Source organism: Falco rusticolus, chromosome 13 (genome assembly GCF_015220075.1).
Source record: "Falco rusticolus isolate bFalRus1 chromosome 13, bFalRus1.pri, whole genome shotgun sequence".
In the NCBI taxonomy this organism is placed as follows: Eukaryota; Metazoa; Chordata; class Aves; order Falconiformes; family Falconidae; genus Falco; species Falco rusticolus.
Genome location: NC_051199.1, coordinates 25,024,176 through 25,047,640, shown reverse-complemented (window position 1 = coordinate 25,047,640; position 23,465 = coordinate 25,024,176). Strand labels below are relative to the sequence as shown.

Here is a 23,465-nt window from a genome sequence, read left to right as displayed (position 1 = left end):
AGATCTGGAGTGGCTAACAAACTGCGGAAATCAGGAATGCCAGACTCTCAGTTAACTCCTAGTGGAAACAGTATCCCCATGCCCTGCAATGGGAACCGCCCAGACAGTACTTGCTTCAGGTAATAGCTGTGATCTAATGCAAAGTTGCAACATTCCTTATGGGTTTAAAAGAACTAAAGAAAAAGTAAGCATGCAGGTTCTCATTTAGGCATGGCTGGGGCTAGGTTTTTGTATCACTATGCCGGCTAATGATTGAAGAGCTAGATTTTTTCAACTACTCTATTCCCTGTGAACAATGAAACCAACTTATCCTGGCCTTATTTATCTTTGATGGTCTTACCACCTTCTCAGACAATCTGCACCACATTCTGCTTTGAGCCATGTTCGACATGTTCGATGCGGACTCAACTCATTTGCTAACAGCTTTACAGCCAGGTCTTGGACCCTTTCAGCTGACAGAAATGGAATGCTAATCTGGTTGTAGACTATTGTTCAATATTAACTTTTTCTAACTTTTGTGTATGATATATGGGAATAACATATACCTTGTTTTAAAATTTTAAGAGATGTATGAAATAAAAACCTGACCAATAACCTCACAAAAGCTGCTGCTCTATGGTGTCAGTTCTCAAACACACCTAACCCTAGTTCTACTATATAACAAAATACACTATCTTGGCCAAGACAGAAAAAAAATTCTTATTCTGACAGTCCCTCAAAATGCCAAGCTTTCAGGAGCTTTTTGGTCTAAAAATCAGGCCCACTAGGACTCCTTTAAGTGACCAAATATAGGATATATCCAGTCATAAGTGATATATTAGAAATGTTAGCAGTGAAGATTGGTCTCCTTACATGCAAAGTGTTTGTTCTCTTCTCCTTTTTTTCATGTCAAATTTCTAATTGTTTGGGGGTTTGGTTTTGGGGTTTTTTTCAGGGCCCATAACAAACTGTCCCAGCCAGTTGCTCAGGAAGAAGAATTAGCTTCTTGATATGTAAGAACAATCCTTCCAATTTCACACTTTCTAAAATTTTCTATATTATAATTGCTGAAATATTAGGTAACTGAAGCCTTTATTATTTTGAAGTGCAATGCACACTAGATATATAACAATTATTTCTTAATAAAATATAATTATAAAAAATTCAAGGCAGTCTCAGAGAATGTGCAACTAAAACTGTTAATATACCTAAGGGACTATTTCCACACTTATGTATATTAGGCATTATATAAAACTTAGGATTTCTTGGGACATTATCAACAAAGGAGAAATTTTTTTAAACCTGCTTTTTACTGATTGCATTATCAAATTCAATTTTATTACCTTGAATCTTCTGGGAAGGATATGATTATAATAATGCATAAAAGGTTTGCCTAGGAGTTGGCTGTTGGCTTTTACTTGATATTTAATGTAATCTGTAATTACTATAGCAGCTCCTATGTTGGCTAGTGTGTTAAGGTCGCTGGAAAGCTATACTGTGTTGCACTTGGTGTACAAGAACATCCTCCTGTTGATTGATGACTACACCCTATGGAAATGTTTTAATTTTGTCCTTGAAGCATGCCTTTAAGGAATGCTGTCAATACATATTCTTCCTTGTCGAGCATTACATGGTCTGTAGGACCAAGATCTGTCTTTCTACCAATAAGCATTCAATAACATTTCCTTTGGATTTCAAATTTGGTTCCCAAGTCTTCAGCCAATGAACTTACATACCTCTTATGTATTAGAAATGGCTCGTTCAAAAGGCACATTTTACCTTGCGCAAGCAATAAGATGGAAAAACTTGAAGTCCTCACTATGCTTAAAAAGAAAAAAAAAACCCCGCAAACCCCAAAAAAAACCTGTTGCAGGACGTGGCTTCAAGAAGGTAGACTTTCACCTTTTTAACTATTGTACCTTCTTGCAATAATTTTTCTTTAAACTGTATTCCTGAACTATCTGAAACACTTGGCCAGAGCTTACAGTTGAGAAACATGCTCAAAACGTGATTTGAACTGGCTTATATTACAAGACTAAACTGTATTTTAAAGCAGTGTAACATTACTGTGCTGTAGCCAAGCCCTGTGACACAGCAAGCTTGCAAGCCAGCAAGACACCTGCGGCTCCACATGTCATCTGCTTCAGTGGTACTACCGAGATAAACTTGAAAATAGAAGCAAAACGCTGGAAATATTCCAGAACTGCAGTATCCCTGAGCTTATTAAACTTGGACTTTATACTCACAAGAATTCCCTGAAACAGATTGACAACTAAAACAACGGTCAATATTAATCACAGAATCAGCAATTTAACTATTAGTCCACATGTGTTTATGATCCTCACTGGATGTAAACCAACTTTTTGTCCTGGTGATACAAGTTTGCTACATTAAAAATGGCATTCCTGAGGGAAAAATCAGTATGGAAAGTCCTCAGATTGGGGAATGAAAAACTGGCTTGAATGAAAAAATGGATGATTTCAAAAAGCTGATTAATGGGTAATTTTTTTCTGTACTGCATAACAATTTCTGTACTAGATAACATTACCTTTAGATTCTATATATTTATGTCAGGCAAACTGCTCACTGAAAAGTCCTTGTGCTTTCACAAGGAAGATCAGGAGCAAGAGTCCACTCGCTTGTCATTTACCAGGATTTGCCATCCATTTTAATTGTTTCAAATTTTTGGTTGCTGCTCTCTCTGAAAGCAGTTAGAATATTGATTTATAAGCCTTAGGAATAGAAATTTTTACAATACTTCATCCGTAATATTTTGGTATTAAAAACACCAGTAAAGAATCATTACCTTCACCTCCAATTTTTTAAAAAAAAAAAAAAAAAAAAAAAAAAAAAGGCTCCCTGAGATGGGTTTTAAAGATTTATATTTTTTCAGTATAGCACTTCATGATTTCGCTAGTTGGTTACCTATTTTCCCAGTGAAATTCATTCATTTCATGTACCTCTCAGCTCACATTGACAATCATGTAGATTCTTCTCACGACCAGATGCATTTAAACTGTAGACAAGAGCCAGGAGGACTTTTTACAATGTCAGTTCAGCTTAGCTCTTATTTCAAGTTTAAACCTGCTGCAAGACCAACACAGACGGAAACTAAACATATTGTCATTCATGTCTCATGAAAGAATAGGGAGCTTTTAAACGTTGCTCTCTGTAACTGCTAAAGGACTAGCTTGGACGGACCAATAAACCCCTGCCTTTGATTGTATCCACTGGTGTGATTGTATCCACTGAAAATAACTTTGTTGCACTCATCAGCTGTGTTGCATCACTCTTGTCCTCGGGGGGGAAAAAAAACCACAAACAAACACAAGAAACTTACAAACCCCTGAATGTTTCTGTATCCTGCATGGCCGAGTCTGCGGGTTTTTCGCTATAAACAAAAACAATCCAAAATCAGCATCAATATGGAAGAAAACTGTTATTGAACACATCAGTGAGAACCCCCGTTACCTGTTAGGCCACTGTTGTAATCCCCAGTAATTTCTTGGGAGTGGAATCAAAGGACTACAGCATGCAACTTCAATAATAAAATCCAGCCAGAATAAATAGAGAAAACATGAAAACAGTGATTTTCTGGCACTCTGTTTGAAAGGAAGAGTTAGATTAATACATGAAAAGATCCTATCAGCTCTGACTTGTCTGAGTTATTAATTGAACACCTTCTTGGAAACATGTAGATAAAAAGGTGTACCTTAGAGAATATGAGATAAGAGTGAAAGGAAAGGCAGAGAAATTAGCAGTTTTACCAGTTCACTCCCTTAATTGTCTAGCTAAGGTTGTTCAAAGCTGCCTGGAGAAGCATAATATGAAATGGTAACTAAAGTGCAGGCTGATGATGCAGAAGATAAAAACTTCAGGATTATACTTAAACATATTTATCTTTAGACACAGAAGAGGCTGTAAAGCCAGCTGAACGATATATAGCTGTTCTAAAACAAGACAAATGTATACTCTGTGTGTTATAAGCAGTTCAAGCTGCTTCCTGTGATGAAAAACATGGACTGTAGGGTAGACATACTACAGCTAAGTACAATAGATCCCATGATACAGTTGTTTAAAGGAATATTAGAGTGATGAAAGAAGTGATGGAATTCTGCTTTTTAGGAGGCTTAGAGACTGAACCAGAGACAAAAGGTTTAAGCATGCAGACTTGGTAAATTTTCCTGATTCTGAAAGTTTGTGACCTAGAAGACAGTTTTATGCATGAAGAGCCTGGCCTCTCAGGAAACAATACAGCTCTATGGGTCTATTGCCCCGGGCAAAAGGAGAAGAGGATAGTACTGCTTAGCGCTTCTCATCCAGAGCCTCGAAAGGAGGTCAGTGTTGTTAGCACTATTTTATAGTTGAAGAATCTAAGAAGCTTGGAAGGGCACATCTGGAGTCAGTAGCTGTCTTGGGACCAAACCCCCTTTGTCACTTCATTTCAGTCAGTTTCTATCCTTTCTGCCTTATTTTGTCCCCCACAGAGCACAGTGAAGCGTCCAACTGTACAATCCAGATAATACCAATACAGTAATAAGAAAAAACCTTATTAAAAAACAAATTGCAGCACTAAAATGTTTTCTATGAAATTATCATAGCTGCCAATATTCCATCATTAATGTACAAAAGTCTGATTATCTTTTCAATAAAAACAGAGAAATGCTAGCCTTTAAGCTCGTTATCGTTGCAAAACAGAATGCTACGATAATGCATGAGAACTTTGGTTTGCAGCTGTAAAATTCCCAAAAGTCTTGTGACTCGGTTTTAACTTTGTTATAGATGATTACCTTCCTCACTCACATAACTCCCATGCTCGCTTTTGGGAAACAAAGTATATATTCCACAAAAGCAAACAGTAAATGTATTTAAGTAAATGAGAAATATGGAAAGCAATTTCTCCTACGACATATTGCTGTATACTAGAAAGGCTAACATTTGTGCATCTAGTTTCAAATCATACAATGCATTTTTAGAGGTAAAAGCAAAATCGAAGATCTGCAAAAGCTGATCTCTTACTCTATCTTCAATGGGGTCAGGGTGTCCAACTAATTTGTCAAGGTGAATCCTAAAGTTTATAGACAGGAAATAAAATTCTTCAATTTTTGTAAAGACATGTTGTAATCAGTTTCTGACCCAAACATAAACTGAAAATTACTAAAGTTTTGAGCAAACTTGAAAAGGAATAAAAATCCAGTGTCAATCAACATTTCTTAATCACTTGAGTTTATCTGGAATGTACATGGGAAAATGCATTTGTAAATACCTTTTTACATAGGGATGACAATTCATTATAGTACCTTCCTGTGAAGTTCAAATAAGCACCTTTCATTTTTTTTTTTGCTTTGAACTGGATTCCATTAAAAAAAATTATTGAAATTGCAAAGGTTTTTATTTAATGGCAATTTACCTGTACCTGAAAAAAGAAAAAGGTTTTACAAATAGTTACATTTAAATTCCTACCCAGAAGTGATCCTACTTGCTATTAAATTCTGTAATGCACTGAGTTCTGCTCTTATATTTTACACATGAATGGCTATTGCCATCTACCGTTGGAAAAAATATGATCAACAGCAAAAGCACATCCAACAGACCTTCATATGGCACAGATAAGATGTAAAAAACATAAGACTTCAACCATAGGGGAGCATACCCAGCTGAGGTCTTTGAAATACAATATTCAACTGACCAAAGAGAGGTAGAAAAAAAGTCTCTTGTACTCCTAAACTATTATCAGTTTAAGTCTGGTACAACTGGGAACTATACACAAATCCAGGCACTGACAACCGTTCCTTTTGTATAGTTTTGAGGGTTTGTAAGACTCCCCCAGCGACTGCAGCTAAAGTTGAATACACACAAATTAAATGATTAAGCTCAATTTTAAGATACTATTAGGCCCAAGTTACGATCATGCCCCTGCAAACTGAAAACTATAAATGCAGAAGGTAAAAACTATCCCCCAGCTTCCTATGCAAAGGTCATGCAATACAGAACTCTTGCTTGAAGATGGACCTGATCTGACTGATCAGGCAGGTCAAAGTCACTGAGCACAGGACAGACACCCAGACCTGTTCTCCCCAGCCCTTGTGTCAGAGGTTTAGCATTGGCTGGATCTAGGTTTTTCCAAATTTCTTTTGGATAAAACAACTTCCCCACTTGGGTGTGTTAAGCTGCATACAGAGAACCGGGCAAAGAAAGGCACAGAATGTTATTATACACGTAAACCATTTTTAGTCCATAGTTTTAGCATTCACAAAGATTTGATTGTATGACTTCACTTTACTATTAAATTACTTCTGTAAAAATGATTGAGATGTATGCTTCTTCCATTCCCTTTGCTGATAAATGTCCTTAGATACGACATCCAACCACATTTTGAAAGTACCCCTTGCTGAGGCAATCTACAAACAGAATTAGGGTAGGGTTCTATTAATGTTTGCCAGACCTGTCAGAGGTTAAACAGCCTTTGAATTAAACCATTCTTTACTCTTTGATAATAATTATTTCTCCTTAAGACATTTTTTGTTGTCTTATAAGCAAGGTCAGCTTGAACTGCTTTGTTAGACTCAATATTGTAGTTCAACATTAACTCTACTTGCACTGTTCTTACAAAGTCTGCAAGCTCTGTCACCTCTGCAAACTACTTTTGGAAATACTTGGCAGAATTTTCAGTAAATGAAAATGCTCCAGCTTTTCTGTTGGTCATTTCAAGTACACAGCAAAGTGTACTTTAAATTTACATACAAAGCCATACCAACATGTGAATCTATGCTAATTCACATCAGTTAGTCCATCTTTGCATATAAACATCTTGAACTGATTTAAATCTTCCTTGGTTTGTTTTGTGTGCACTGGCATATCACATACAACCCAAACAACCATGGCTGTTTTGAAATGAATGCAAGAAAGCTAAAAAGTAAACTGAAAACAGCTTAATGAAACCAACGTAAGACAAAATACCGCTGCTTTCACATACAGCAGGTTCTGCAAGGAGTGGAAAAGTGTTCTTGCTGAGATCGGGAAGGGAAATGATGTTGAGAGGTGACTGAAGGCAGAGTCCAGGGTTCAGCCAGGAGTGGAACACAGCTTGAGACCACTGCATGCTACACAATGCCACAGCTGGAATAAACTGCAGCTGAGATCTCAAGCTTAGAAACACGCACTTGAAAATGCGGCAATGGGGGAGGTGTGCTCATCACCTCAGGGTTGCCAAACCTGTCAGTTCCTGAAATGCCCTCATCGGAAGAGGGCTATTTGCCCAAGCACGGTAATATCACACCTCCGCCTACTACCCCATCAATTCTATGGGGTCTCTAAGGGATTTCACCTACGTCGTGCAGATATTTTTTTTTTTCTAGGTTCACTACAGAAAGGGAGTAAGTTCCCACAGGGACCAAAAACTCTGGGGTGTTTAGGAAAGCACACTAGAAAGATGACCACGCAAAAGGAAGGCAACTGCATGCACACATTAGCAGAATGCAGTGAGGCCGTTTCCTGCTGCCAGGGCAATCGACAGTGTGCTTTATCACCTTTGGCCAAAGCACTTTCTAGGTACCCGACCCGATATGACAAATGTCGCATGACTGATCTCAAACAGAGAAAACGTCCACCTCAAGCAAATGCGAGCAAGACATCCTTCAAAGTTCACTTTTCAAACATTTGTCACAGAACCTCCAGACAACCTGAGCTCAGAGTTAATTTCTGAGCATCTTGCACTAGGTGACAAGTCACCCAGGATGCACAATCCTAATTCCCAAACCATCTGAATGGCAGCCCAGGCTATGAACCTCAATAACATGCTTTGATAATTTTATTGAGCACCAGTGCTCCTCTTCTCCCAAGCATTCCCAAACATCGCCTTCCTCTGTATCACTTTGTGTCACAGCTAGCACTGATGATAAACTTCTCAGTGCACACAAGCTTCAAATGAACCATTAGAATTTAAAAAACAAAAGGATTTTGGAGGTATTAGTAAAAGCACTTATGCTTTGCAGGGAAGAAAATCCACTTAACGTCAAGTGATTCAAGCATGGCACTGAGGTGGACCTGCTTCCCCAAGCTGCTGACTGTCACAGGTAACTACTGCTCTCTGCCAGGTGAATTCTGCATCAAATTATTTCTTTGACACAGCCAGGCGACTGCTACCTGCAAATGGTTTTAAACTCTTCAGGGGGAGAAATTGTTGAGAGCTTGTGGTTTGATTCCTAGAAAGCCACAGTAGCACCGGTTTTGGACTGTTTCACTGGGGCTGGAAAGGCAGGTGCAAGCTGTTCAGAAACAGTAGCAAGTTGTAGCAACAGCAGCGACACTTGCAATCTCCACCACAATACCATATTGCACAAAGTTTTCCTTGACACATAATAAATAGATACAAAGGTTTCTAAACTTTTTTTTTTTCTCTGACACATGGATCTGCAGAGCATACACTGTGCCATGCGTACAGAAACTTAGCAGTTTAAGTTTATCACCTCTTTCAGAAGTGACAGAAGAAAAAAAAAAATCATGGTAAATGCCATAAAACCAGATATATTTAGGAAACAAGACTTTTCTCAGGGAAACAAGACACTTGTAAAACAAGGAGAGTTTCATTTGAAAAAGTAACATACTAAGCACATAAACTATTTTGGCTTTGCATGTTTAGTTGCAAGTCTGAAATTAAGTATTTGATACGAAGTGAAAGCTGTTGCTCAGAAACAAGTTAAAAGAATGAAAACACATTTGTTGGAAACAAGATAAGAACATTACTAGCAGCAGAGCCAGCACTAGTTCCAGCTAGATTGGGTTTATTAAGTGACATTCCTATTCCACTACCAGAAAGAACCTATACGTCTTCAGGTGTGTAATGTCGGACTCTCCTATCTCCACTTATTCTGGCAACAGGTTTCCTTCAAAGAGAATTAAAAATATTAAGTACCCAAGTTCACTCCCATCCTCTGTGCAAAGGAAAATAAAAAAGGAGGCCACAAGATGGCACTGGTCAAACGCTCAGGAAATTATCGAAGGGTTGGGGAAAATGTGTCATTGACTCATGCCCAAGCCCAGTTTCTAGGGCCATGTCTGTTCCCTGCCGAGGTGAAACCTGTGGTGGGGCAGTGGTGCACGCTTGGCTTTTCTCACACAGGGCATGCACATGTGCCTGCATCTATGGTAAATTTTCGGGGGTGGGGTGGGGTGGGGTTGATACTTGCTATGGAAACACAGAAGAGGTTTGGCCTGCAGGTAGTTCTTACCACAGAAGTACCTGAACAGCCTGCATCCATGGTGGCGAGGGACACGGGATGGGCTCTCGGCACTACTCCTGCAGGGAGACGGTGCTGACGGTGCTTGGCGTACAACACGTAGGTTTGCCGACGGTGCTTGGCGTTCAACACGTAGGTTTGCTGCGTGGCGGGACCAAGGCCTGTGCACAGAGAGGAATTGCTGGGGACAAACCTTGACGCTGTCCCCCTCACAGTTCCTTCTTCCACACCTCAGCAAAGTATTTGTCACCAGCTCCCCGTGCTCGGAAGCTTGCGTGTTTTCGCAAATTCAGCTCCGTGCTTTTAAGTTCGGCGAGTAAAACTCAACATTTCTTAAAGCCGATGAGTAAAACCCAGCCTCGTAAGTTTCCATCGCTCAGGGCGCTGTCAGATAACATCGCCGCGGCGGGGGGGAGCCCGGCCCTCCCAGCGCCCGTCCTCCGGGAGGGGGGATACGGAACGAATCTCGGGAGGGACTGCCACCTAGGGCCTGCGCTCGGCCCGCCCCGCGCCCGGGGTCCCCTCTCCCCTGCCGGCCCAGCCGAACAGAACCCGGCCGGGCCCAGCGGCCGTGCCCCGCCGCGCCGGGGCCGCCCGGGCCGCCGGTCGCCTCAGCGGGGCCGGGGCAGCGCCAACGGTCGGGCGCGAGGAGGGTGGTCGCGCGCTGCTCACACCCCCCGGCCCCGGCCCCGCGATCCCGGCCGCGACGGGAAGCGCGCGCCCGCGGGGAGCCCCCGCGCGCTGTCGGAGCTGCGCCGGCCGCGCGCCCCACGGCTGAGGGAAGCGCGGGGATCGGCCCGGCGGCGCCGCTCCCGTTTTGTTCTACTGGGACCGTCCCCGGCGCTGGGACCGCGACACCGCGAGCGCGGCCGCCGCCGAGGCTGACAGAGACGAACTCTTCGCGGCGGCAGTGGCGGGGGGCCGGCCGACCGCGGCCTCTGGGCGATGCGGCGACCAGTCTCCGCGGTGGATCCGCGGGTGCCGGGCCGGGGACAGGGACCCCAGGGCGGCCCGGGGACGAGAAGCACCCCCTCGCTGACCTTTTTTGATAGCGGAGCCCTTCCCCCCCCCCTCCCCACCTCCCCCCCGCCCCGCCCCCGCTCCATCCCTCACCTCCCCCCTGCCAGCTCCCCACGTCCGCTGAAAGTCAGCGAATAAAACAGCGGACGGGCGCGGGGAGCGCCGTTAAACAGCCTCTTAGGGTTAGACGCTCCCGGGCCTCCCCACCCGCCACGAGATCCTGGGGTGTCCCCGCGGCACATCTTAAACTGCCCTCGGCCACGCCCCCCCCGCGCCTCCATTGGCCCGGCGGGCACACTCCTCCGCCGCCATTGGCTGCGGCGGGGCGAGGGGCCGGAGGGCGGCAGCGGCGGGAGTTTAGAACGTCGGGCCACCCGTCCCACCGCTGCACCACGTGCGCCCGGGGGGGCACCGGGCCGGGCCCGCCCCTCTTCCCTCCCCGCTCCTTCCCAGCGACCGGGTCTGGGGGCTGCGGGGGCCTTGGGGGGCTGCGGGGGCTTTGGGGGCTCGGAGGCTGGGGAGCTTGGGGCTTGGAGGCTTGGGGGCCGGGGGCTTGGGGCCGGAACCTGGCAGCCGAAGCCGGGCCTGGCGCTTGGAGACGGGATTTGGGGCCTGGGGTTTAGGGCCGGGACTTGGGGCCCGGGGGGCTGGACTGTGGGCGAGTTCAGGCCCTGCCCATCTCAGCTGATAGCCCCTTACCCCAAAATTCCCCCCCCCCCTCCGCTGCCCCGAGGCAGTAATGCGCCAGCCATCTGTGGGAAGAGGGTCTTTAACTCCTTCACGATCTCTCCGTGCAAGGCGCTTTCCTGCTCAGCACCAGCTCCCCGGAGAGCTCACCTCGGATGCCAGCTGTCTCGCCCCTGCTGCATCACCCTCCTCAGAACCGTTTCTCTGTGTTTGCTTTTCGACTCCGAGATTTCCACGGAAAAGCAAGGTGCTTCAAGGCTGCGCAGTCTGGCAGGTACAACGGAGTATGATGCAATAGCTTAGAGCTCCTGGTCTTCCCAACTTTAATTGTACAAATACTGTACAACACTGTTCTGGTAAAGACTGTCTTTGAAGAACCTCATATTTTACACCTACTCAGAAAGATGTATTCATGGACTAAGAAGGAAGTATCTGCACCAGATGTTGTGATTTTTATTGGACTTTCAAAAAGCACGCTTCAGACACAGGCTTCCTCCTAGACACTAGCTTCCAGGTAGCTGTAATCTCAGGCTTTTTTCCATGAAGTGTTAAGTAAAATCTGTTATAAAAGCTCATGTATTTTGAAAATATGTTATTTTCATGCTAACATGAGCACCATGTTAGGCACAGCCTTCCAGCATGCTGTCACCATAATCTGCATTGGCTGGAAGGCAGTCAAGGAAGTGACAAGCCTGCTGTCCACTAAAAATTCCTATTAGGAGGAGCGCTTACTTTCACCTTAACACCACGTGGGACCACGTAGGCCATCTCCTTGTTGAAGCATTCAGCTTGATTCCAGGGAAGAGGCTGAAACCACCAGGAAGGATGCAGGAGGGGGCCTGGAAATCAGGACCATGGGTGGCCATCAGCTGAGGGGAATGTGCTCGAGGTTGTAGGTCACAAACCCTGGGAGGACAAGGAGTGTGAATAGATAACAATCAACAGGATGAGACATGCCAGGAAAAAACAGGGGAGTGGGGAATGGATGGTGCCAAGGAGAGGTAACACCTTGCTGTTAATTGATGACTGTAAACACTTACTTAAAGTGTCCTTTGTTTGTAGTTAACCAGTTAGGGGTTGCCTAGTATGTAATGCTTAGCTTAAAGAACCAATCAGTTTAAAGAGCCCAGCTTCTGAAAACATATATAAACTCGTGATTGTGTACAATAAATGGACATTCGCTTGCATCAAGCGGTGTCCCTTCTCTCCATCACAGCAGAAGGACTGTAGTGGAAGTAAACCCTTATGCCAACATCATGGTGATGATTCATTCGTGACAGAATTGGAGCAGAGCTTGTCAATCCCTTGTGACTCTATGCCAACATCAGGAGGGTGAAAGAAGGTTTCAGGACAATGAAACCTTTGATTCTGAACCGTAATTTCATGGCCACCAGGAAGGTGGTAAGTTTTTTCCACCTCACTATGATTCTGTGTCATCCCTTCCTCAAAGACCAGGCACACATAATTTTTCTTCTGTGCCTTGCACAAGCAGCTCTTCAGGTGTGGTGACTTTTGAAGCTCTACTTTCTTTCAGCATCCCTGTCGGGTGCTGTGTAAAATCACAGCTGTATGTGTCAAGCCAGGGAGTACCATGGGGCCAGCAGTAGCCTTCCAAGATCGATATATTGTGGGCAACACTGTAACCGTGGCCCACCACACTGCCTGTGTGAGACCTGAAGCATGGACTGTGAGCACAGCCTGGAGAGACTCACAGACCTGGTACATCAGTGTGCTGGGGGAAGAGCTCCGTCACTGTGCCTCAGTCAGAATCACTTTCTGCTCACTACTTTTCATCTTCAAGTCATTGTCATAGACATTCTTCCTCACAGCATCCCTAACTCCCCAAGATGTGACAAACTCACACTCTTTTGGGTACCTACAGGAATCAAACAAAATACAGTGGCACCGGACAAGTACTCTTCCACTTCCGTCTCCATGGCAACACCAGCATCTCTCCTTGGTCAAGGTAGTCTTTTCAGGGATGCCCCAGGTAAAAGATGCTAGGAAAAAGCATTTAATGTACATATAAATTATGTGTATTATCTTGAAAAAAATACTAGAAAGATATTTTAGCCCTTTCACAGGCCAGGCAACTTCGGCAGCTGTGAAAGCGGAGACCTTTCAGCTCCTTGGAGAAGGTTATAGTGTGTTATGAACAGGAGCTTCCTTCTTTAACCGTGGTTGTCAGGCTATGACTGAAAATATTGTATCAATAATAATGCAAAGTCATTAGTTACTTTGTATTTTGTGTTTCATTACAATTTTATTTACAATTATTAAAATTGAATCCTCAGAGGCTGCTGAAGACCTTGCATGAACAAAATGGGTGCTATTAATGTCAGAGCAATATGCGGTTGGGCAGAGATGTGGCTGCAATGTCAACCTTCTCACCCTGGTGCTACAGTTGTGCACCACAGATCTTGTGATTGTGGTATGGCACTAAGAACACAAGTGCATTCCCACCAGTGTTTTTCCACGGGGACCTGAGGGAAGTTGCAAGCATGAAAAGAGGTAGTAATGATGCTCATTTTTCCCCAATGCCATTTTGTGGCACTTCTTATACACACATCCCTACAGCTACTAGAAACCTTTGCGTGATGACAGCAGCAGTGTCAAGAAATCTTGCAACTGCCACTGTCATACTCAACAGAATATCGTCGCCGCTTGCTTCCAGCTTTCTTCTGTTTCCCCTTTCCCTTCCCTCTCACTGCTTTCTCCTGGAGCCTTTTCTATTTCTTTCCTCTTGGCTTTTCTCCTCTCAACGGTTGGGGTTTGGCTCGTGTTTCCCTTTGCCAAGGATGGCAAAGCTAATTTCCTCTCTATAGCTCCTTCCAAGATCAGGCATTTCAGTGCCTGGGGTACTAGAAAATCCAGGAGGATTAGTCACTTCCTCATTTTTCCAAGCTCCAGCTGCAGCAGGAGGCCTGCAGAGGAGAGGCTGCCTGCTGCAACGCACTCTGTGCTCAGCTCCCAGCTTGTCTGTTGCTCTCTTGCTGGCTGCTTTATTATGGTTCTGCCCTGCAGGGCTAGCAGTGCCAAACAACTCCCTTTCTCCTCTTTGGCTGGGGCTGTCTTATTCTGATTTCTGATAAACACACACTGACCCTGCCCCACTTTGCTCCTGCAGGAACTCCAGTGCTTTCCACCTCTCCTTGGCAGCCCTGCCCGGTTTGTCCGGCTCATCCCACCTGCACTTGCTGGCACCAGCAAGTCTCTGTCATGCTTTGCTCCCCTCATTTCCCCGCACTTTTCAGCTCCTTTTGTCGATATCTTCTTGTCTGTGCTTCGTTCCCAACAAAATGATCCTTCCAGCCTCTGCAGCCCCAGCAGGAGGTAGGTTTGGCGCTGTAAGCCATAGACCTTTGGAGTGACATTTTGCTGTCAAATATTAACAGAGGGTATGGCTTTTTATTGAAAGATATGTTGAAAATCAATTAGAGCATTCCAGATCCTAAAGTTTCTTGTTCATGCCAGTGCTGTCACTCCTGGTGTGTACAGGTGGCAGGAGGTGGCAGCCCCGGAGCACCCCGCAGCTTGGGGCTGGCTGAGGGGAGGCCCTTGGCGGAGGCAGGGTGCCGCACCCCGGGGCGATGCCTGGGGAGCTGCCAGCACGGATGGGCTGTGGCTCCGTGGGGATGCAGCTCCTCGGGTGGGCCCGGGCAGCAGCATGAGGCAGGTCCCAGGCGGGGTAGTCACTGTCGGGGGGGTGGCGAGCAGACACCATTGTAGGGTGCTGGGGAGAAGTTGCGTTCAGCGGTGTTTCCGTAGTGTAGTGGTTATCACGTTCGCCTAACACGCGAAAGGTCCCCGGTTCGAAACCGGGCGGAAACACGCCAGGGCGGCACTTCGCACTCTTTTTTTTTTTCCTCACTTCGAACGTTGCGTTTCTGAAACTGACCGGCACTGACCCTGCTGCGGTGCCGCACCTCCGCACTTCTATAAACACCTTTACCGGAGTCGTTCTTCACTGGAACAACCGTCCCGGCGGGGCTCCTCAGCGCTGCGGCGCTACCGCTGACAAGGACGTTAGACCCGTTTTATTTACCAGCCCAGGGGGCAGGGCGGAGACCCGCCCCCCGGGAGCCGCCGGACATCGCTCCCTGCCGTTGCAGCCCCCGAGTAACGCGGCTCCGCCCCGCCGGGCACGACCGCAGCCCCCGGCTGCAAGGCGCCCCGCCAGCCCGACTGCGGGCCGCGCTCCGCCGCGCCGCACCGCACCGCGGGGCCCGCAGTCCGCGCCCCCCCCGCTCCGGGGGAAGCCGTTCGCGGCCCAGCCACGCGCGTTGCCCGCAGCGGGCCGGGCCGCGGCCGCGTCCCCGCCTCCCGGCCGGCCGCCGGTGCCCGCGCAGCCCCAGGGCCGCCGCCCGCCCGCAGCGCGGGGGCACCGGAACTGGCAGCCCGGAAGCGGCGCGCGCGGCGTCATCAGAACATGGCGGCCTGAGGCGGAGGCGCCGCTTCCCTTCCCCTCCGCAGGTGCGTGGGGCGCCGCCGCCGCCCTCCTGCCGGCCCGGGGGCGGCCCCGCCGCGGCTCCTCGGGGCGGCCGGGCAGCGGCGGGGGTACGGGCGGCGGCCGGGCAGCCGGGCCCGGCCGCGGGGGACGCGGGGGTGGCTGGGCCGGGCCCGGGTGAGGGCCGCGGCGCGGGGGGGCGCTGCGGGCTCCGTCCCGTCCAGCGGCGCGGCCGGGCCGGGGGGCCGTGGCTGCCGGCACCCCGGTCTGCTGCCGTGGCGGCCCGGGTCCCGGCGGCCGCTTGGAGCCCCCCCGCGCCCGGGCTCCGTCCGTCCCCGGCCCCTGCGGCAGGGAGCGGGTCTGGGCCCCGGGGAGCGGCCGCGCCGCCGCCCGAGCGCGGTGGGGTCCCGGCGCGGGGAGCGGGCGGCTGCGGGGTGCCCCGCGGAGCCGGTTTGGGCATGGCCGGCCGTGCGCTCGGGCAGGCTGATCCGCTGAGCCGGGGGGCGCCCGCCCCTTCCCGCTCCCCGCGATCCGCCTCTGAAATGAGCAGCTCCCCAGGTTAAGAAAGATCCCTGCCCCTCGTGCGGGAGCGCTGCTACACCAGCTGTCCTGCAGGGATCACGAGTGGATTCGAACGCTGGCTCTTTCCTAATCATCAACTTACTCTGTGAAGGGGGAAACAAAGTTAAATCCCACATGTAAATCCTTTTTCTTTTTTCCCTTTTCTTTCCCAGGTCAGAATAAAGAGGCTGCAGCTCGTTGTCAAAATGCAGTATTCCCATCACTGTGAGCACCTTTTGGAGAGACTGAACAAGCAGCGAGAAGCTGGCTTCCTTTGTGACTGCACTGTTGTTATCGGTGAATTCCAGTTCAAAGCACACAGAAATGTGCTTGCCTCTTTCAGCGAGTACTTCGGTGCATTTTACAGAGATGCATCTGACAATAACGTTGTATTGGATCAGACTCAAGTGAAAGCTGATGGATTCCAAAAACTCCTGGAATTTATTTATACGGGAAACTTAAACCTTGACAGGTAACATACACTATTAAAGGGGGAAAGAGAATAGGGAAATCAACTTTGTGTTACAGCAGTAGTGGATTTTTTGTTGTGTAATAAGTTCTGGAGGAACAAAGAGTAGTGGATATGAATACATATTAACAAGTTGAAGAGCATCTGTTTGTATGTTTTAAAATACCACGTGACATGTAGTGCCAAAACAAAGGTATGTTGTCTCAGATTTCACTGACTGATAGTTCTGGTCTCACAGTCTTTCTGTTTGCATTGGAAGGGGTTAAACATCTTGGGTGATTAGCAGGAGAGGGAAGGATAGGTGATAAGCATACTCTTTCCGAAGTTAGATTATAGGAGTCCACTTTTGCAGAGAAACCCTCCAGAAACTGTGTATGCAGTAGAGACTAAAATTTGAGGAATGGATGAAGATAGGCACGATTTTTAAAAAATTACATCTGTTAGAATTTGCATGATCTGTTACTTAAAATCCTATATTACACTGCCAAAAGGAGTTACAGAAAAAGTGGTATGTCCGTCCTCTCCTTATTGCATTGATTTGCTGCCTGTTGTGTTGCTTCACATACAGTGAGGATTGTTTGCAACGCTTTTTCTCTCAGCAAAAGAAAAAGCTTATCCCTCATGAGGGAATTTAGAAGTACGTAGCCCAGGATTTTTACTCCTTTCTCAATGTCTGGTGTCAAATGCAGGTTTGAAAACCCTTTGTTTCTACTGAAGTCTGAAAACTTATTCTCGATAATTTAAGTACACAGATGCAGGGTGGGTTCTTTATTTTTTACGTTAGCTACAAGCGCTGACAGCACTAGAGCCATGTACACAGCTGTGTGGTGCAGTTAGTGATTGATGCTTTGCAAATTACATATGAGCAGAAGTGTGCAGCGTTCTTGATGTCTGTCTGGGACCACAGCAGGAGAGTTTCTGGATTCATTCTGAGCAGTTGAGGTCTTTGAAGGAAGAGGACGGTGAAAGTACCATTCTCACCCAGGCAGAACTATTTGACTAAAGATGATGCCTGCAGGTCTGCCCATGTGCACCCGTCACTTCATACTGTATCCATTTAGGTGACTGCTGCAACTGTCTGCAAATTCCGTTGTTCTCTGTGGTGGTGGGTACATAAGTGACACCAGGAGGATGTACTTTGAACTCTGTTCTAGTGTAATATGAGATGCTGAAACAGTTGTATTTCTGTACAGAGAGCAGTTGTGGCTACTTACGTATTGCTAATTACATTTACTGTGTAATGGATTGTTAGAATGATGTCGTTTACCATTAATCTCTCTTTAGAGTGCCATAAATCCATAAATGCATTGATGGTGCGTGTTGCCACCTTCTCCAGATCAATTTTTTTCTAAACCATCAAGGCCTGTGTTGCAGCAACTGAAAAGCAGAGCGTAGTAGTTTAAATGAGGACTTCCTTGGTGTTAATGTTGTGTGTGTGCAGCTGATGCAGAATTAAGACTGTTTGCAAATCGTTTTATAAAACAAGATTAATACTTGCCTCACAGAAGTGCTGAGGTGAATGCACTGCTTACGAATTACTTAAGACTTTTGCCAGAAGGATTATAGAATGGTAATTTTTGCATTTTGTTCCCCAGTGTTTTACCCCTTTGTGCTGTGATTTCTGAGCTTTTTGGACCAACAAGCCCCTGTCTAGCCTCACCACCTTACAACTGGACTTTTAACTTAAAATCCTACAAAAGGCACGCAGTTCTGTGGATCTGCAGACCCCACTAGACATGGGCCATCAGTTCGGGAGTAATTGTCATACTGCTGTCTTGCGGCACTGCAGCACTGAGAGATGAGGTCTTGCTGTATGTGTTCTCCAGGTTACGTTTTCTGGCAGTGTAACCTTTCTGTCGCTTTGCTGTCTGTATTTTGTACAGTTGGTACAGAACAAATGTTTGCTTTGTTCAGAATATTGTCACCCAAGTCTTGTTTTCTTGCAGCTGGAATGTTAAAGAAATTCACCAGGCTGCCGACTATCTCAAAGTAGAAGAAGTGGTCACTAAATGCAAAATCAAGATGGAGGACTTTGCTTTTATTGCTAATCCCTCTTCTACAGAGACATCTAGTATCACTGGAAACGTTGAAATGAATCAGCAAACTTGCCTTCTGACTCTCCGAGATTACAGTAATCGGGAGAAAGCAGATGCTACTTCTGCAGAATTGGTTCAACCACAGGCAAAGAAAGCAGCTTTAGAAAAGAAATCTCCTCAAACCAAAAAGCGAAAGAAGAATTTCAGCTCCCCCAAAACCATACAGAATAAATCCATACAATATCAGAACGATGTGGCTGAGAACACGTCCATTGAAATGTTTTTGGATGCAAATAAGCTGGCCACCCAGATAACGGAACAGGCTGCCCAAGGCAGCGATAACTCTGAACTACAGCTGGCATCTGTGGTGGAAAGCGAAACACTGGCAGCGCAGGATATCCTGGTTCAGAGTATTGCAGCGAAACAGAAACGGGGAAAGCCTCAGCAAAGCTGTGCCCTGAAGGAGCACTGTATGTCTAACATAGCCAGTGAAAAGATCGCTTACCAGCTGGAGAGTTCAGGAGAAGAGCTTGACCAGAAGTACTCCAAAGCTAAGCCAGTGTGCAACACCTGTGGAAAAGTCTTCTCAGAGGCTAGCAGCCTCCGACGACACATGAGGATACACAAAGGAGTGAAACCGTACGTGTGTCAGCTTTGCGGGAAGGCATTCACCCAGTGCAATCAGTTGAAAACCCATGTAAGAACTCACACAGGTAAGCCATCGGCCTTTTCTGCTGGGCTGTGGAGACCTGGAATCACAGCCTGTGAATACAGGACTAAAAAGATCTTTGCATTCTGACTTCCTCCTCTAGAAATTTTGTCTGCTGCTGGTATGCATGTGGGGTTAGTACCTATATACTCATAGCATCAAAATTTTCGGTGTTTTTCAGTACAAAATCACAGTTTCTGCTTTAAATAGCTAGAGAGGACTTTATTAGGCTGAGCATCCTCTGGATGCATTCTGGAAAGACTCAGAAGAGCCGGCTACCCTTTTACTCTGTAGAGTGCTGGAGTGCCAAAATCTATTGCCTGTAGAGGGTAAAAAAACTCCCTATACTTGATACCAGAATTTCTGTTGCGTTTTTTTAAACTTCAAATCATAATATATGTTTGGTAACAAAAGTGGAGAAAAAACGCAATCTTGTGGCAAGCAGGTAACTTTCTCATAGGGTCTTTAAAAAAGGCAAGGGGGTAGCTGGATTTCTAGAGCATTTGGGATTTTATTGAGTAAAATGTGCAGCTGAAATGTGTGATGGTGTTACGATCTCTGCATTCAGTAATGTTACCAGAAGTTAGTGTTATATCAGGAGCTACTGAACAAAGCATTAAAAGAGAAATCAAGTAGGAACACTTTAACGTTCAGACAATGCGTCTGACTTAAAAGGGTAACAAACAGCAAATTGCTGGAGCCCGGGAAAATGTATGAGAGAAGTACTGTGCTTGTCTCTTCATATGTTCTTCCTTAGAGATGGAAGACAGTGACAGGTTAGTTTGTTTTTCAGGCTGATCTGACATAGCTGTTCTGCTGTTGTCGCTGCTGTACTTAGCCCAGTGAGCAGCAGAGGGACCTGGTTTATGTAGTTTTCTTCCTTTTGTGGCTGACATTCAGAATTCTGAAGTAATGGTGAATCAGACAAAAAACTGTTTCCTTTTGCTTGTTTTCTCCTTTGGAAAGTCTTGAGCAGAGGCCAGCAGTGGAGCTTTTTCCAGGAAGCTGTGAAGATGTAAAGAGGTGAAGTAGGAGGTGTTGAGGTACAGCTGCAGGAGGACACCTTGCTCTTTCTGTAGCCAAGGGAGAGAATTGCAAATATTGTCAGCCAGTGACTAAGATTCATACATGAGATGGAGTTTGTGAGCAGCATTCAGGGACAGTTTGCTAGTAGGAACGTCAGCTGTGCTTTCTGCTTTTGAGGGTATTGTACTAGGAATTGTTGCACAGGTAGGTAGGGAATTTCATGGTGTTGGTTGCTAGATGGCAGGTTAGATGTCTAATACTGTTATTTTGGAAGTTTTTCTGTACATGGTGTACTTAAGAATTGTTGAGTTCTGGGTTTGGTTGTGCACTGCCATAGAAATGCAGAGATAGGCTCTTCTGTACTGTCATCTAAGACTGTAGAGTTGTGTGATCCCTTACATGAGACTGTTGGCCACTAAAAGAGCTTGAATGGTTGGAGAAGCACCTGTAGCATCGTACAGCAGATGCTAATGAGCAATTAGTGAGCACTAGACTGTAGGTTGCTGTTTGATGGGCAAGAGGCAGCAGATGATTTACGGGTTGTTCGTTTTGAATATTCCGAATCGTGTATAGACATAACCAGGAAAAAGTCTGAAAATGTAGTAGTAGCATTCTTATTGTGGAGAAAACAGGACTATTAAAAACATTGTTACCTTCTTTTCCCAAAAGATATTGTGTTAAAAAATAGTCTGCTGTACTCCTGGCACATTCCACTTCAGTGGACTGGTGATGGGATGTTCCAGGATGTTATTTGTAAGAAGTATTAGAACGGACACCTGAGCTTTGGTCGGGTAGTGGACTGGCAAGCTTTCTTACGTGAGTGCAGAGAGCACAAAGGTTTTATTTTTCACTAGGGGAGAAGCCATACAAGTGTGAACTCTGCGACAAAGGCTTTGCTCAGAAGTGCCAGTTAGTGTTCCACAGTCGGATGCACCACGGAGAAGAGAAACCATACAAATGTGATGTCTGCAACCTGCAGTTTGCAACTTCAAGCAATTTGAAGATTCATGCCAGGTAGGCAAAAGTGAGATCCTGCCAATGCTTATCCATGTGTTTATTTAAACAGAATAATTTACTCCAGTGTGAGCAAGAGGTACACGTTCACGTAATTTGGCCATTTCTGCTCCTTTTCTTGTGGGTCTTCTTGCACAGTGCGTAACAGAATAATTACATCTCTGTACTTCCTCATTAGGGAAGGGATTTGTGATTTATGAATGTTACAGCCTACACGCTGGTATCCTTATGGCATCAAGACATAGATTTTGTTTTAAACTGCTTGCAGCAGCAAAGAGGAGAGAAGTCCTTGGTGGGAGGTGAAACAGAACAGTTCTCACCATTCACTACTATCCGCATGGGGCTTTTCGCATTTTTGGCAGGAGTGGGAATTATGCTCCCTTGTTAGGATTCGTCATTTTCTCTGTCAGTACGCTATAAGGCGAAACGTGTGGAGCTCTCATGGTGCATGGTCCATGTGCAGGGCTTGCAGTTCAGGTCAGCTGCCACAGAAATCGCGGATGTGCTGATTCCCAGAGTTGCTACATCTTTTTTAGTTCTCAGAACATCTCCACAAGGGACTTTGGGCATGAAGTACTGATTGTAGAAAGTTATTTAATCGTGGGTGTTGATTCCCTTCGTGCCAGGAGGTCACTGATGCCCTGTTCGTTCACAGGAAGCATAGTGGCGAGAAGCCCTATGTGTGTGACCGGTGCGGGCAGCGGTTTGCTCAGGCCAGCACACTCACCTACCATGTGCGTCGCCACACAGGCGAGAAGCCTTATGTGTGTGACAGCTGTGGAAAAGCGTTTGCCGTCTCAAGTTCTCTCATCACCCATTCTCGAAAACATACAGGTAAGGGGAGCCAGAGCACTGGGGTACCGGAACAGGCCTGGCAAGGGAGGACTGGCTGCCTGCGGAGGGGCTGGGTAATGACCCAGGAGTCTGTAGGTTGGGAGTTACCACTAGAGTTGTCATCCAGCTCCTTTCTTGTGTTTTTTCCCTTTGATTCCAGTTTAGGGAGCTCTTTCTCCCATTGGACGTTACCTCTGTTTCATTTTGATTTGTTCTTTATGTGTATTCTGGTTTATATATTGAAATAACATACTCCTTGTGTTTCCTTTAGGAGAGAAGCCATATATCTGTGGCATTTGTGAAAAGAGTTTTATTTCCTCTGGAGAGCTCAATAAACATTTTCGGTCCCATACAGGTCAGTTTCCAGACAGGCTGCTTCCTGCACTATAAATAATATTCTACTTTTACCCTTTTGCCTTTAAAATACACCATATTGCGCTGTATTTGAAAGAAGCAAGTTTCTTAATTTATATATGTCTGTGTTAACATAATTTAAAGAAAATATTTGTGAATTTTTTTTTAATTGCCTTTTTCAGACTAATGTCTGTGTAACAGCATAGGTGTTGATGTGGGATCATGGCTTTACTTCTGACATTTGGGGTTTTTTGCTTTGTTTTAATGTATTACTCTGGAAACAATTTCATTCTCAATACACACAGACAAAATAACAATATTACTAGTTGTATTCTAAAATAAACCATTGAAATCCGTTTTTCTACATCTCGTAACTGTGTTTTCTTTTCATTTCAACATTGTTCTAACTGCCTAACCAATTTTTTTCAGGTGAAAGACCATTTATCTGTGAAATGTGTGGAAATTCTTACACGGATATAAAAAATCTTAAGAAGCACAAAACGAAAGTTCACACAGGTGAGCTCCTTGTGCAGAGAAAGATTAGGAAACTACATCAACTGTTTTGTCTTCAGTACTGAATAACATACCCAAGCCTAAAATTAGAAAATAAAAGATTTTTGGATAGTGTCTCTATAGAGCCAAAAGCATCTGCTTTTAGAGGTAACCAAACCTTTTAAAGCATGAAGTACATGTTTTAAAGTAGATTGAAGACAAATTTTCAAGTATTTGCATTGCTATAGCAAACGCAGGTTGAGCAACGTAGAAGTGGATTGCTGCTGACAAGAATTTTCTGTACGTGAATATGTACTTTCTTGTACTGGTAACTTGTGAGAGCTTCCCATGTGAAGGCATAGTGTGAATTGTAGGAAATTTTTCACTCCTGCTGAACATGTTAAAGGAGTATGTCTTTACAAGGGCAGTAACTGAGGTGAACAAGGCATACTGGTTACAAGAAATGCTTTACATCTTGAAGGCACAAATATTTTTAATGTAATGGTGGAAGATAGCTTTTTTTTTTTTTTTAATATATGCAGTCTATGTTAATCCAAGTCTGAGCTGGATTAGCAAACACACGAGATCAGACAGCTGG

The 23,465-nt window shown here is 45.5% G+C and overlaps 1 protein-coding gene and 1 non-coding gene across 3 annotated transcripts in view; both read left to right on the top strand.

Annotated features, from left to right (window-relative positions):
* The first annotated feature begins 14,683 nt into the window (after window positions 1–14,683).
* On the top strand, window positions 14,684–14,756 carry TRNAV-AAC. The gene has a single exon. It is a non-coding gene; the product is annotated as a tRNA-Val (tRNA).
* A 534-nt stretch (window positions 14,757–15,290) lies between these two features.
* The window catches only part of MYNN (myoneurin), a 13,165-nt gene continuing 4,990 nt past the window's right edge, over window positions 15,291–23,465 (top strand). Inside the window, exons 1-7 of one of the 2 annotated variants that reach the window (XM_037406142.1) lie at window positions 15,291–15,398; window positions 16,107–16,405; window positions 18,349–19,151; window positions 21,028–21,187; window positions 21,843–22,021; window positions 22,293–22,376; window positions 22,805–22,891. In XM_037406142.1, the coding sequence (XP_037262039.1) occupies window positions 16,140–16,405; window positions 18,349–19,151; window positions 21,028–21,187; window positions 21,843–22,021; window positions 22,293–22,376; window positions 22,805–22,891 (1,579 nt within the window). In that variant the 5' untranslated portion in view covers window positions 15,291–15,398; window positions 16,107–16,139. Of the gene's footprint in view, window positions 15,399–16,106; window positions 16,406–16,425; window positions 17,512–18,348; window positions 19,152–21,027; window positions 21,188–21,842; window positions 22,022–22,292; window positions 22,377–22,804; window positions 22,892–23,465 lie in introns of those variants that run through there. The other variant, XM_037406143.1, reaches the window with a different exon arrangement.